Below are 15,758 nucleotides of genomic sequence, written 5' to 3'. Positions count from 1 at the left end.
TCAGAAAATCTGAGGAAGTTATTCACAATGCCAGGACCACCAGGTCTGCAGCCTCCAAACCCAAATCCTAGAGCAGTGCTGAAACTCAGTTCTCTGAGCAACTCTCATCAGTGTTAGGTAGGAAGTTATTCGGAGAAATCACCCAGAACTCGCCAACAAAGGTTTCAAGCTGACAAGCCGGTATTCTTTATTGTGGCGCCGGGAGACACGGGGGATAGTTCCCCTAGCGTGTCTCCCCGAATTGCTAAACAAGCTGTCCTTCTATAGTCACTAAGCATACATATTCATTATGTACATACATGCATATTCATGAGGCTGCGTATGGATTACATCATTCTTCCAGAAAGTTTCCCCACATGCGTACAAAAATGTGGTGCTGGTCTCTGAGGGTCATTTACTTCTTCCAACAATCTTCATCACTTCCGGCAGCCTTTGAAGCACATGCAGTAGATAATGCATACACCAGCTTAATTGGTTCTTTAACACTGCAGACATAGCAATCATCCTGTCCTTCTACTTATCAGTTAGTTTACCTGCAGCCCATCCTGGACATCTGCTAGTTTCAGATACTCTTTATCTTCGCGCCCTGTTTTTCTATCCTATTTTCTTACACTTATTTTGTACTAAGGTCATAAGGACCTAAAACTGCCAACTACAAGGGTTTATCTTATACAAGGATTCTCATTATGTTCTCTAACTGCACTCTGTATTTTTTTTTCTTCTGTGAAACATGTACCTCAGCTATTTTCCATTACTACTGTTACAAAGACATCAAACTTAACATTGCTTAGAACTAATTCTACTTATTTACAAAGGTTTGTATTTAATTTTGTGCCTCCTTGTCTCAGAGGAAGACCTTTCATTCCAAAGTCCAGTTTCTTGGAGTCAGTCAGATTTCAGATTTACAGCTGCGAAACCTCTGGGCACTTGCACATCGCCAAAGTACTGTGTTCCTCCTTGGAAAGAACTGTATTGCAGCCCTTGGAGGCTGCCAGCAATCACGTGGGTGGTTCAGACTCCTGAGTCTTCCCATGTCCCAGACAGTGCTGGAGTGCATTGCTGGAGGCAGCCTCTATCTGGCCAGGAGACTGGACTTGGTGGGACTTGAGGACTAGTTTGGCCCCACTTTTGCTTTCAGATGGCTGTGCATCAACAAGCCATCAGAGATGCTGCCAACCTCTTATCATGTGTGTGGCTCCCTGATATTGCAGAAACCATGTCCTCTCCCCACACCTCATAGCCTGGCTCACCTGCTCTGCTGGTGACTCCTGCAGCCTCACTTGTCATTATTTGCAGCAAGGGAAATGTCTGGAGAAGCTCCAGGGACGTTGCAATTTCTAGGTTTCAGAGTTGTCCCTTTCTGTGTCCTCTGATGAGCAGAAGAGGATTTCCAAATACAAAATTTCAAACTCAGAAAGAGCTTTCCAGGACAGAATAAAAAAAGCCTTGAGATGAGCAGTGGTTGGGAGCAGTCACAGATTGACTGGGACTATTCTTGGTTTTCTTCTGGGGACCCTTGGCAAAAGGAAAAGCAAGAGGGACTGGATGGTATCCTGACAGTTTGGGGAGCATATTATTTAGGACATCTCAGGTCTGTTCCCTGCCTCTTCCCCCACTGGTCAGATGTGAAAGCTGATGGGGGAAGGTGAGAGTGCCAGGCTGGTGGTATGTGTATGTATCTAGGGAACTGCATCCTGACCTTAGAGGTTCAGTTCTTCCTGGGTGGAGTCACAAACCTTCTCTGACTGCTGCAGGCATGGTGCCTGAAATGGACAATCAAGCCCAAGGACCCTCTCCCCCACATGCCTATATCAGCATAGGAAGCATTTTCCTGCCTTGAAGTGGTTTGCCAACCCATGGTTTACTGCACCAGCTTAGGGGATGCATGAGAATTTCACTCTGCAGCCAAGCACCTAGCACTGGTGATGGTTTGTCATACCTGAATATTTCCTCCATGGAGTTGGATGGCGGTCTGGGGATGTCAACTAGATGGGTTTGTGTGAACTGATCTGGGTGTCCTCTTAATCCCTGTAACATTGGTGTCCTTCACAGATGAAATTTAAATGTTGAAGGTTTCTGTGTAGTAGGAGGAGAAGATAGAGGGGAGCAGAGAAAGGGTATTCAGCACTTTTAGCTAAGTTAAAACTGACTGTCAGCACCAGCTCTTCCATCTCTGCAGAGGAGTCTGTGCTTCTGCAGAACTGGCACCTTGGGCATCTCTGAGACAACATCAGTGGCTGATTGGGTGAGGCACAGCTGGACGCTTGAGACCTTGCTGCTGCTCCTGCTGAGGACGCATCAAACTGACTGAGAGTAAGAGAAAAACAAAACACAGCTCCTGGAGAAGTAAGCAGGGACAGGGCCTAGTGAATAGGCCTCAGATTTATTTCTTAGCACATCGTTGACTGGCTCTGGTGTGCTGGATGAGTGACCTCTGCTTTTCTCAGCCACAAAGTCTGGATTCAGTATTGTAGGGCTGTAGCTGCCATTGCTACACACATATGCAATATCTGTGTGATAAACCTGGGTCCATTAGGAACATACACAAATAAATACTCTGCTTCCACTGGCTCTGGTCTGTCCCTGTAGTAAGGAGATAGCACCAAGCTCTCCTCCCCTATGGAGGAGGAGTCCAGGAAGAAGAGCCCCTTTAACCAGTTCTGCTAATAGGCAAATACAACATCACAGTAACTATGAACTGCCTCCATCTGCCAGCAGATAGCCCATCTTCAAATGCCGCTGGAAAGAAGGTGAAATGGAAGATACTGGCACATCCTGGCAATTTACATTATGTTCACTTGTGCAAGGCTTGACTTGGGACTACTGTAGTGTCCTGGTACCAAAAATACTGCTGGACAAACTTCTGTATCCAGTTCTTGGTCCACAGTGGCTAAAGAATGAGATCTAGAAATGTGCCCTGGAGAAGTTGTGTCATGGTGGGAAGTGCTGGGCAACACTCCTGTGGTTCCAGAAGCTGAGGTCCTGAAGCATGGATTTTGTGAGGCAGTAGGGAGAGAAGGAGGCAGGTGGCAGTGCTGACAGCCCTGTGCTGGAAGCTCAGTTCTTTCCATGCTGGTTTACATCGTGGCTCTGTCACAGCCAGCAGAGAGAGAGCAGGGGGCTGTTGGGTATTCAGTGCCTTTCGTATGGCTCTTGGGTTCAACAGAAAAACAGGCTGCAAGAGCACTGGAAGCTTCATGTATGTGGAAAGACTCAAAATTGCCAGTAATCACCGTTTAGAGTGATAATATCTGAAAGTTTTACTGAGACGCTGTAGCCTCACCATCACTTTAAATCAAGGCAATGCACTTTTCAGAAAAAGATGCTCAGGCTCAGTCAGCATTTGTGGGGCTGCTGGGGATAGTCCATGGTGAGAGTTTTATGCTTACAGGAGTTCAAATCAGCACCAGTCTTTTGTGGTCTCTAAAAGTCTGCTCTAGCCTGAAGGCACAATCTGTAATATCCATCCTGGTCCAGTTTTGCCCTCAACATTGTTTTGTGCCTACTCTAGGCTGTTAAATGGCACCTGATGGTGGTAGTCAGACATTCTCTTGCCATGTTAAACTGGCCTGAATTTCATTTCTGTTCGCTTATGGGAATAATGGTATTCTTTGCCTGTCTTCCAGTTGATGCCATCAGCATAGCTCCCGTGAACACCCAACCAGTACATCCCATTCAGGTTAGAGTAATGGCAGTCGTTGTACCACCATGCTCCCTTGTATTCCATCGCACAGTTAAAGGAGCTCATGTCATTGTCCTCATCTGTGGTTGAAAATGGCATGTCCTTGTGGTATGATAAGGAGTCTCCTGCAGAGAATACACGTTCACAGTTACTTCAATAGAGAGTACAAAACCTGACATGTCTGAGCACCACTGCAAGGCATCAGTGGGCCTTGCTGGATGCGAGGCAGATTTTATAAATCCTGCTGTTCTCTTGGTTGCCCAGGTTTCCTTCTTGGTCCTGCAGAAACAGACCATCCTGAGCTCTTCCAGGACTGCTAAAGCACAGAGAACGTATCTATGCTTCCGAATCAAATGGACCAGGTTCTCCTCACTGTTACACAGGAATCACTTCTCTTGCGCTCAGCTCACTTCTGTTGCTCAGATTCTCTGCAGACATCCTGAGGTCTGGACTATCAGACAGAGTTGCAGTGTACAAAGCCATATAAACCCAGAACATTGCTATCTCCTGTGTTGGTTTCACTCGTTTCTGAATGAGGGGTATTGAATTTTGGCAAGGATTTGTTTGTTTTTTAAAGCAAAGCAGAACATCAGGCATTAAAAGGATGCAGTGCTGATGCACTGGGATGCTAACAGCACTCCAGCCCTGGAAATGCAAACCTTGTGTGTAAATATTTCCTTTTAATATAACTGTAAGGAGAACTTGGCCCAGCTGTTGCAGAGCTGTTGGGAAGGTTACGTTGGATGAGGTGCTGCTCAGGATCAGGCTCCACATTTGCTGCTAAACCATGTGGCTGGGCTTGTAGGTCACACTCCTGTGGGTGAGGGGGGTCCCTGTCCTTCCCTCACACAAAGGTCACTCAGCACCTGAGGTACCATGGCCAGTTTTAAAGACTGACCCAAAATGTATATGGTACAAGGAGTTTATATAATACAGCTCTCCACCATAAATGCTGAACACCTCTGAAATGGTCTAGAAAACAGCATTTCCCAGTGTGCTGCTGCTGACTTACCAGCATTTCCACCAAGGAAGTCTCCTAGAACCAGTTTATATTTCTCAGACTCTCCTAAGACTCTGAATGAAGAGTATTTGGCAAAATAGTAGTTGTTTTCAAAGTCTCTCAGGTCAATGCGGAGTTCAGAGAGTCCTAGAAGAGAAGATGGACAGCAGTGGTGCAGGGCTGATTGGTGACCACACACCTGGATTTCAGGGTGAAGGGTTTAAGAAGCTCTGAGCTAACAAGAAAGTTGTATCTCTCTACAAGTACCTGACAGGAGGATGGAGCCAGGAGGTGGCTGGTCTCTGCTCCTAGTAAAAAGTGATAGGACAAGAGGAAACGGCCTCAAGCTGTGTCAGGGGAGGTTTAGAGTGGATATTAGGGAAAACTTCTTCCTTGAAAGGGTGCTCAGGCATTGGAACAGGCTGCCCAGGGCAGTGGTGGAGTCACTGCCCTTGGAAGTGTTCACACACCATGGGGACAAGGCCCTCAGTGACGTGGGTTAGTGGTGGCCTTGGCAGTGCTGGGGAGTGGTTGGACTGGATGAGCTTAAAGGGCTTTTCCAACCCAGCTGATTCTATGATTCTATGAACTTAATTGGAGCTTCTACTACTGTCTCTCAAGATCATGATTTATTTGAAATTCCTACAGAAGCATTGATGGCTTTCTTATGAAGCACCTTTTCTGCTCTGATGTTGAGTAGTCATGGGCAATGAGAGCTACACACCCAGAACTCTTGTACACAGCTGTGACTCCAAGGCTGTGTGTGAACAAGATGACTGCCATCACAACCAGTCCTAGTAGGAAGATGAGAAGATGTTTTGGCCTATCTCTGGGATAGGTCATGTAACCAGCTCATTCTCTTCCTTGGCTTCTAGTTTTGCTTTTTTTTTTTAGAATGCAATTTCCTGTGTGCTATGGGCTGCAAGGGCCTGTATGCTGTTTAGGATTAACTGTTGGGACCTCAGATAGATGCAGGAAGTTCAGAGTCCTTTAATGACTGAGTGTGCTACAGGGGGTTGGACTGTGAGAGCCCCAGTCCAGGACAGAGATAGACCTTACCCAGTGAGGTGAGGAAGTGGATGTTGTCATTCCCCAGCCAGAACTCAGTCAGCTGGTTGCCAAAGCCTCGTTTGTATGAATCCCAGTCTCGCAAGAAGTTCACTGACCCATCCCACCGCCTCTGGAAAACCTGCAGGAAAGGAGAACCACAGGCCTGCCACCCACACCCAAAAGCATCCTTAGCACCCAGATGGCCCAGCAAATGCTCCACCTGTGTCAGGACACTCTTGCAGGTCTCTGGGGACCAAACTCCAGAGGAATCTGTCATTCACAGACCTCCTCCATCTGCCCTTTGAAATGAGGAGGAAATGATTTTCTGATTTAAGCAGGGCATGGGTCTGTTGTACCCAGCCTGTTCCCAGAGATCTCTCCCAGGAGAATCCCCCTACATACACAGGGATTCACCCAGGCTTACTGACATGAGCCTTGGCTGTCCCCTCAGTGTGTGTTTTCCTCCCTTTTTGTTTCTATTTCTGTGCCATCCTTTGCAGCCTTAATAAAAACCTCTGTAGGAACTTAGAAACCGCCCTCTCCTCATCCTACTCACAATCCACCCTCCGCCATCAGTGTCCATGTCGCAGAAGACGGTGGTGGCATTGCAGCCTTGGGGATAGATGGTGTACCAGCCACTCAGGATCTTGCCTCTACCCAACAGCTCTTGGCAGTTCCTGGCTTCTGTTCAAATCAGGGAAAGAGATCGAGTGGAAAGAATTACAATGTGCTCAATGCATCCAGGGAGCACATCAGCCTCATGCCCTAAGCCTGAGGCTTTGAGCCCTTCAGCCTCCCAGCTGGCTCTTTGCACTGCAGGACTCTGGCACACGGGTACTGGGAGCCAAACCCCGTTGCAGCTTCTGAGTCCGTAATCTGTATGTCACAGCAGAGATGGGCACATTCTAAGAGATGGCCTAAGGTGCTCAGGCTCCCCTCACCTGCAGCGACTCTTTTGGAGGTGTGAGTGATGGAGCTGCTCTGAGCAGGATGACAAACTCATGTTCCAAGAATTTGCCTAGGCTCAGGAATGTGTGTGTGGGGGGGGTGTACAGGGAGTGTTTGGGTAGTTAGCAGCAAAGGAGGAGTGACACAGAAAACCACCTACCAGAAACAGAGAAAACAGTGTTCAGGTTGGACAGATGTCACTTCTGAAGGTTGGACAGGTGTCACTTTTGACCATATTAGTATATATTATGTATAAATTTATTCTTCCTCCCAAAAAACACGCCTGATTATAGAAACTCAGATTCACAGCTCTGAAAGGATTGACTGGAATGGTCCTTTTCGAACATCCCAGCTTCCAGTTGCCTCTGTGGCTTTCACAGGGAAAAGCCTTTGGAGATGACCTGAGACAGTGGTGCTGGTGGAGTGGGGGTCTGAGTGTGCTGTTTGACGAGTGAATGCAGAGCTGTACCAGGCTGTCTTGTGGGCATGGGTGTCCTTCCTAAGGGAGGGATGGTGCTGGACTTGTCCTGTTCCTTATTACTGAAATATTTTTACATGCCCAGTAAATACGAAAAGGCAGAGGAGAGTCTGGGGCAGCAAGGGGCCAGTTCACTGGCATCTGGTGTTACAACAGCTCTGATGTGCCCGAGTGTGTCTCTGCACAAGACTGTGGCCCTATGGCATCCAAGCGTAGCCAGAGTGTGTTGTAGTTCTGCTTTGGCTTTAGCTCATGGAGACAGATGGGTCAACTGAAGCTTGTTTGTTTTCTTTCTTTCTTTTCCCAATGGTTAAGTTAACCTGAGCACTATCACACATGTGAACGTTGCATCTGCTGTACCTTCCACTCCAAGCATAGTGATATAACTACCTTTGAAGTGAGAGCATGTCTGTAGAGCTGTTTCTAGTGGTTTCATCTTGGAAACCAGGACACAGAGGCTCTCAAAACCTGACAGATGTCTAAGATGCATAGAAGGCAGGTGACTCAGGTAGTGCTCAGAGGACAGGACTTTTCTGCCCTGGCTGGATTAGAGTAGACACACAGAAGCTGCATATGGCTGTCAGAAGCAAATGGATTAACAGTGATATTTCCTTACTCTGTCCTTCACTGTCACTATTACTGCACTATCCTGACTGGTTCAGGGATTCCACCACTATCTGCTCTGTGTAATGAAGTACCTTAGAACGAAACTTACCCCAGGTTTCTGGAAATCCAGGTTCTCCTTTCATTCCTGTTGGACACACAACACCAATCAGCTGCTCTTCACCTTCCACACCCTCCTCTCCCCTCCTCCAGCATGTGACATCATTTGCTTTTCAAAACAAATCCTGCTGCACTGGTAGAGAGCTGTGATGTTATGAGAAGGGTTTAGCTCATCTGTGCACACAACAGAGGCACAGAGAAACCAGGCAGGATGAGTAACTCAATAAAAGTTCTGCTCCAGCTGCTTCTGTGCCCACCAGAGGAGACCCACCAGCCCATTTGCACAGACCCAGGAGAGCACAGAGGAACAATGTCAGGTGGGAACCTAAGTCATGAGTCCTGTTATTACAGCAGTGATACCCAGTACCCTCAGTCACTGGGAGCAACAGGCACACAGGGTGGCTACCAGGAGGCTGGGACACATAGATCCACAAGGAGCAGCAGCCTTGTCTCCTGGACTGTTGGACCCAGCATGATATATTTTCCCCTGACATCTGATCTGGGACTGGGAGGTCCAAATGGCAAGACTGACACAAGATGTGCCTCTGTTGGACCTGCTTGCTCTGCCTGATGCTGGCCAGCCCATGGATTTGGGTATCAACACGTCGTGCCAGTGAGTCCCATTGGGCTGCAACATGACCAGATGGGTGTGGAAGGAGGAAACACACATGTGGGAAGGCAGGGTCAAAGCCCCAAGATGGGAATGTTTGCTGATGGCAAAGTCAATGGCTTGGGAGCAGCTGAGACAGCTGTGCTGAACGGGCCACCAGATCAGCAGTGTTTGGTGCACAGCTATTACAAGCCAGACTTGTAGGGCAGCCTCAGTGCAGCCAGTGCTCCGTGACGGGTGCCAGTGACCCTTGCATGTGGGATGGTGGCATTAGGAAAAAAACTTTGTTTCCTCTCTACCCTTTTGCTAGTGCTGGTAGAAAGACATGTTCCCCTGTTCCCCTGGCACTGACAGCGACTGAGTTTCCTCTGAGCCTCTGCCTTTTGCCATAGCACAGGAAGGTCAGAGGTCTGCGCAAATCTGGCTGGTCCTGCAGGCTGGGGTATAGGAAGCCCTGTGGTTTCTGCAGGTGATGGTGCTGTTCAGCAGCATGGGGAACTGAGGGCAGCCCCTGTTGATGAAGAGCTGGTTTGGGAGAGTTGCTGCTTACACCATCTGGTCCAGGGCTGAGCCTACAGTGAGGCACAACTGCCACCAAAGAGCCCCCCATGTGGGGGGCTTTTTTTCTCTGTAGTTTCTCCACCTGGTGTGTTGTTCCTGAACATCACAGAGTAGTATTTTAACTAAACCAGCTCACATAATAAATTCAGCACGGCATAATTTACCTGGGAAGCCAGGCTCTCCAGCTGAACCTGCAAGACACAGGATGAAAATGTTCATCACAGACGATTCAAAGCAAGTGGATTACTGTGACTCCCCAGGTATCTGCTCCACCCCCTATGTATGTCCCAAATGTGCTCTCAAGTGGTGCGAAGCCATGGTGCTCTCCTGTGTCTCAGCTGGTGCTGCCACCCAGCCTGTCTGCTCTCTTGATCAGCAGCATCTCTCAGAAGAGCTCAGGAGGAGCAGGACAGAGGGGAGAGGGAAATGCTTCTCCATCTCCTGGAGTGTATCAGGGATTCTAAACTCCATCTCAGTGACTTTTTGTGGGAACTTCCCATTTTCAGTCAGGCACCTGTGAAATCTGGGGCAATAGCTGCTTTTCCAGTGGGTTCGTTCATCTCCTGCTGGAGTTTCAGCTGAAGTCTTTAGTGCTTTTGGCCAGGAAATATTTAGTGCTTTTTGGCCAGCTACATATTCGGCATGCAAAAAGGGCTGTTTTCCCAGCTAGTCAGTGCATCTGTGCTCAGTTCCTGGGTCCCACCTTCTTCCGGGAACTGGTTTCTCTAGAAGAGACAATTTTCCAATGTCTGCAGCATGCAGATCCTGCTGAAGACCTCAAGTACAGCCTGGATGTAGTGGAAGCTGATTTCTCAGCACACATTGTCCTCTTTTCAGGGGCTCATATTATTGCAAAGAACGCCCATTCCATCCTTGCTTCACCCTGCGCCAACTGTTTCCTAGAGCTTTGATCCCATCCTCCTGGTCAAGTGACCGACAAATGCATTGCACACCAAGACCAGGCCTGGAGTCTGCTGGAAACACTTGGCATTGTGTCTCTTCATCAGGCATCCTGGAGGAAGCATGGCAAAGCTCTTCAAAAGGGGGAGGCTTTTGGGCAGGTTTGCCATGTAGAGGCAGGTAGGGTGGGAATGAGGAGAGGTCTGATTTTAGGGTGGACAGTGTCAGTGGGGAACTTTGATAAGAAGAGTAATGTCTTCCTCTGTAATATGGCCCCACTTAAAGACACTCTTTCTACTAATCACACATGCAAGATCCATACCCCCAAATTCTGCTTTACTTAACACTACTTCAGGGCTCTTTCTTGGACTATGACCAGCACTACAGTTCATCTCTATAGACTGTGTGTCCCAGTATGTCCTGAACTTGGGTAGATTTATGGATTAGACCTGAATACGTTGCACATTACCTTTTACACCAGGTGGTCCCGCTTTCCCAGGGAGTCCCTGGGCTCCCCTTTCTCCTGCAAGGAAAGACTCAGTTTGTGCATGCACATAGCAAACTGACCAGAGGGGAGGGGATACAGAAGCCCAGGCAGCTGGGCCTTGGCTTTCACAGGAACAAGGAAGCTGGGTTTTGCTAATTAGATTCAATCTAATTAGATTCAATCCTGCAACCTATCTTACTACTTTTCTTCTGCTGAAGCTACACTACACTGGTACTGCCATTGCAAATCCTAATTTGCAGTTCACGTAGGAATTCTTACAACCCGTGTGCATCCTGGAGCCAGACCATGGATTCTGCTGCTGTGGATCTCTTCCCTCTGCTAATGTGATTCACCTTCTCCATGACTTGGCTATGAAACCGCTAAGGACTCCCATCTCCCTTGCTTCCTTGGGTATGGGGTACCTGCACAGCTCCCCAGCAGTTCCTGGTAAACACGCAGGAGCATCACAGCTTCCCTCCATACCACCAGTTCTATAAAGGCTCAGAAAATAAACAGGTGTTTTCACCGTAGAAGAAACAAATGAGTTGAGTTATAGCACTTCACACCCCAGGACCAGTTCAGACTTGTGACAGGACTGAGGGAAAAAAAGGTGACTCCATGTGTACCAGTGCATCTCTAGACATAGTGTTTCCACTCTTGACTCTCCAGTTGCAGAAGCCAGTGCCAGGACAGCCACTGCTCCATCATAAGCTTCCCCTACCCAAAGTAACAAAGCTACTTCATCTCAGAGTGTTCACTGCTGGCTTTTGGGGTCTCACCTTTTGTTCCTGGGAGACCTGGTTCTCCTTTTGGACCAGAGGCACCTGGGTTTCCTGGGCATCCTTGGAGAATGGCAAGCTGGTCAGCGTCACCAAGTCCCACTATTCTCACCTCTGAGGAAATGAAGACAGTCTTTGTGGAGATTATTAGGGCTCTGAAATGTTTTGGAGAGGAAACTGAACCCTCTGGAGTTGAGAAACAGTGCAAGCAAAAGAAATGAGGGTGGGAGTTTGGAGGTCTGTGGATCAACCGATGGCATTGATAGCTCTCATATTAGAGGATCTACACAATGAACCTCTGGCTGCAGGGGAGTTCAGTAGGAGAGGAGGCTGTTATATATGACATTATAATCATGACAAATACACTGTAGCTTAATTAAAAAAAACCTGAGAGGTGCCCTGAGGGAGTATGGACAGCAGAGTAAGTGACACTGACGGATCTGTGGACAGTAAAAGTTCTACTAAATTTCCTGACAGCAGGTCAGTTGGAAATCGCCCTTATTGCCTTCCCAAGTAATATAGACAAAAAGCTTTGTGCAGCATCCCCTAGCTGCCAGGGTTCCTGGCACCCAGCAAGCACTTGACCAATCCTCTGTATTGCACTGCTTCCTTTAGTAACTGGGCCAAGGTGCCGTGAACAAAAACCCCTTCACCAGGATGGAAAAACCTCAACTGGGATAGCCTGTTCCTGGAGATGACACTGGTAAGTTGGGGAGGATGCCACATCTTTGGTTGGAGCTAGCAGTTTTGTAAAGTGGCTGCTGAGATGTCAGCCCCCTCCCTTACCCTCCTCCCACTTACAGCTGAATTAAGAAAAGCACGGAAGGAAAATAATCACATCCCTCCACCCTCACCCAATCTCCTTGTGTTATGGGGGAAGTTGAAGCAGGCTATCTCAGTGGGATTGCAGTAGGATTTGTGCCTCACTCACCTGGGCAGGTGTCCTGGGCATCACAAATAGTTGCTATTAGGCTGAGCAGTGCCAGGAAGATTTGGGCTGCCTGTCCCATGGTAGGCTCTGCTCTCTGCACAGCTCCCCTCATCCACATTCCAGGCACTGTGGTTAGCATTGATCCACCTAAGCCTTTTATATCTAACAAAAAACCCCAGTGTAAGCTCCAACTCTGCGCTTGCCCACTGCCTGCTCTCAGGTCTGGGACTTGAGCTGGGTCCCAAGGTGTTTCTCAAATAAGCCACTTCTCACAAGTCTGATGGGAAAGTTCTTGTCCTGCTGCTCCAGCCTGCCTCGCCTCTGTCCTCTGCAGATTTTGGATGCTTTTCCCTCCCATATTTTATTTCTAAAGGAAATGAACCAGCAAAATCATAAGTTTAGCTAAGTGCAGGCAGTTCCCCTCATCCTGCCTGCTACAAATGACTCTTTACAAAAAGCATAGCTTAGTGTGTAGATGGGGAAACCAAGGCACTGAGAGCCAAAAAGCACAAGGTCAGCTGAGGCCACTGGCAGAAAGAATTTTCACAGCCTTAGCTCATGCTGTCTAGCATCCTAGCATCACTTTGCAGTCCTTCAGGCAGAGGTTTCAATTTATACATGATCCATGACTGATACAGAGTTAAAACACTGTGTATCCAGGCAAGGTTAGGTGGGCACAACCTCCCTGATTTTTTCTTTTCCCTCCTGTTTTTCTTTTTCTCCAGTCCCTGCTCACTGTAATAGTGATGAGGATTTTGGTTTTGCTTTGTTATATGCCTTGTGCTCTGCTCACTTGTGTTAGGTCCAGACTGCCTCAGTTTGACCCCCATGTTACCCTCAGACACAGAGCCTGTAAAGTATATGAATTTTAGAAGAGGCCAGAATTAACATTTTCATCCTCCTTACTGTTAAAAGCTAGTTCAGAGACATGGACTCATGTCTGCCCTATGGAGCAGGTGGAGAGGAAGAAGAGCCAGCACCTAGCATGAGAAGCCTTCTGCCCAGTGCCTCATATCCTGTGCTCTGTGACTGAAAAAGGCTGCAGTACCTTGTTTTAACTCTATGGAGGCAAAAGCTGCTGTCCTCAGCTGTTTCACTTGATCTATCACTCAAAAAAGCAATGGCCTTATGGATTACCGCATTGTCATAATTGCTAGATCTTTCCTGCCAAAACCAGTAGTAAGAATGGCTTTGCTCTGCTCTTTCTGATGCTCACTTAGCTGGATGGCCAGGTCTGGGTTGGGCTGAGAAGCATGTTGTGTAGGCAAATGTCATATATCTGCTCATCCTGATGCATCCAGTTAGGTATTATCAGCTGTGGCTCCATCCAGCCTGCGGGATACCTGGAGATATCACCCTGCTTCCATCTGAGGAAAGCAGCAGTGTCCTTGTGGATGCAGGGAGCACGGGGAGAAACTGCCAGTAAACAAGCTTAGTCCAAAGTAGGTCAGGCCCCTGAAGGCAGATTTTGAAATTGGCCCAGTGATCAATATGTCCTTATTTGTTTTTCCTCATCCCATGACCCAGTGAAGATTGCAGAGGGCTGATCACTTACACCATCTGCAGATTCTCCCTCGAGCCCTGGGAAATTTCCCCTGTGAGTCTTGAAAGTCCAGGATCACTTTGGGGATGAGAAAACAAGGATTTTCAGCACACTGGTTTATGGGGAGCACCTCTGAACACTGTGACCTGTCACTTCACCTCTAGAGACATAAATGCAAGAGCAAATTCCCCAGAACTGAACTGATCTGCAAATCCCCAAGAAATTAAGCTTAGCAAAGCAGAAGGCAAGATGACAGAAGAGCTTCAAAAAGTTCACATGGGAGCATCATAATGTGTGCTACAGAAGATTTAGAAATTATTAATGCAAAATTCTCTGTGAAATCCTAGCTCCTAGTGGTGTCCTGGGGCTTTGCTGCCACCAGGAGGTTAGAGCTGCGCGGGGAGGATGGGGAAAGCTGCAAAAGCTGGAAGTACCTAAACCAAGAAGCAAGCCCAGTCATTGCATTCCTCTGCTCTGTGCTGACTTAAGGACGTTGCTATACAACTCCTAAAGCTACAAGAAGGGCAGACCGTTGGCACGGGGGAGCTGGAAGGTAAACTCTGACGGATCTGACTTTAACCGGTGTGAAGTAAGAGCTTGCTCGAGAGTTGGCACTATTGCAGGTGCTGAAGGGGAGCTTCCACATGGTTTGGAGACTTGCCTTGCTGAGAAAGGAGTAATGTCAACCTGCAAGGATGGGTTATCACCCAGAGCAACAAGAAAAGATATTCTAGCTTTACCTTTTGTCGGCTGTGCTATTTATAACTCTTCACTATGTGTGAATAACTGAGTTTTCAGGGATTTTTTTGACGAACATTTGTATTTTCAAAGCAGACTTCAGTCCGTAACCACTCTTAGTATCTGTGGTGGGGACATTTGCCCAAGCTAAGGCAGCAGTTTTTTTCAAAAGATGTTTCTTGGTTTCCCTTTCCTGATTCTAGGTTTTGTGAACATATGGCACCTCTGAGTGTCTGACCTCCTAAGTGCTAAGAGCCCTGTTGCACATTTCCCACATCCTTACTACAAAACTAGTTCAAATGAGTTACTGAGGCTTCAAAAAGGCACAGGTAACTAGTAGGTTTTCTAAAGATAGTTGTCCTTGCCAAGTGGGGGAAATGTGGGAAAGCACACTCACCCTTGTGTTTCACATGCTGTGCTGCTAAAACAAGGTTTCACTCTCTGCAGCTTCAGTGGAAACTCCTGGCTGTAAGGAGGTCAGGCTGCGGGTTTCACTGGTGCTCACAGACCCTTCCTGCTGGGCAGAGGAAAACCAGTCTTTCCCATAGTTGGTGATGGCTGTAGCATGTCTCAGTACTGGGCAGCCAGGCAGTGCAGTGATTTATGAACACAGAGCACTCACTTTGAACTTGCGTTTAGGGGCTTCTTCCCCACATTTCTACACACTGATTTTGGGGCACAGTGGTTTCCTGATTTCAGTTAGGACAGATCTCTATCAGTTATTGCACACCAGCTGCATGCACTTGCTGAACCTTTGGTTTGGCATTTGCTTGGTTTCCTCTAGGAGTTGGTGTGGGGGAGCCTTGCTTAACTCTCTTTATGGTGATACACTGGGACAGCCCACCCAGAAAGGATTTCAATTAGTGGTTTCTTTCCTACCAACCTCTCTATCAGCCTCTGTTTCAACGAGATATTTCCTGCTGCAACCCATTTTTCACTTATTTTATAATCTCCAGTAACAGCTCTTCTGACCTGTGAAAGGCTTGTAGTCGTTCATGAGAGAAGGGAAAAAAGGCAGAGGTGATTTATAGGGTAGGCAGAACTTGCCCTGCACCCTCCCTGCTCAAATGAATCCTAAGGAGTACTTAAGCCCCTTTTCTTTCCTAATATTAATTTTCCTAGGTAAAGAGCAGTGGAGACATAGGTGGGACTGGTTGCTCTGGCACAACTGGTTGGATGAGCCATGTGCTCAGGGAGGGGGCAAAGTAGGCTTTTGCTGCAGAGGCATCTGGTGAGGGTATGCACACCAAAAGGGCAAGGACAGCAAGGGCTAAATGGCAGAATAATTTTTTCAACTATTTGCCTGTTGTTAGACTAGACAGATGTCA

General features: G+C 47.7%; 1 protein-coding gene across 1 annotated transcript; it reads right to left on the bottom strand.

Moving 5' to 3' along the window:
• Window positions 1-3,122: 3,122 nt before the first annotated feature.
• On the bottom strand, window positions 3,123-12,228 carry LOC134162322 (ficolin-1-like). The gene is given in 10 exon segments (XM_062615988.1): window positions 3,123-3,807; window positions 4,695-4,829; window positions 5,742-5,895; window positions 6,289-6,416; window positions 7,874-7,911; window positions 9,210-9,243; window positions 10,422-10,475; window positions 11,219-11,336; window positions 11,338-11,351; window positions 12,150-12,228. Coding segments are annotated over 10 exon segments (1,002 nt in total). The 3' UTR covers window positions 3,123-3,559.
• Between the last annotated feature and the right edge of the window lie 3,530 nt (window positions 12,229-15,758).

The sequence above is a fragment of the Pezoporus occidentalis genome, unplaced genomic scaffold (assembly GCF_034315485.1).
Source record: "Pezoporus occidentalis ecotype Australia unplaced genomic scaffold, CSIRO_AGI_Poc_V1 ctg187, whole genome shotgun sequence".
Taxonomy (NCBI): Eukaryota; Metazoa; Chordata; class Aves; order Psittaciformes; family Psittacidae; genus Pezoporus; species Pezoporus occidentalis.
Note: the sequence above shows the minus strand (reverse complement) of the source record. Positions and strands in the feature narration are given on the sequence as shown.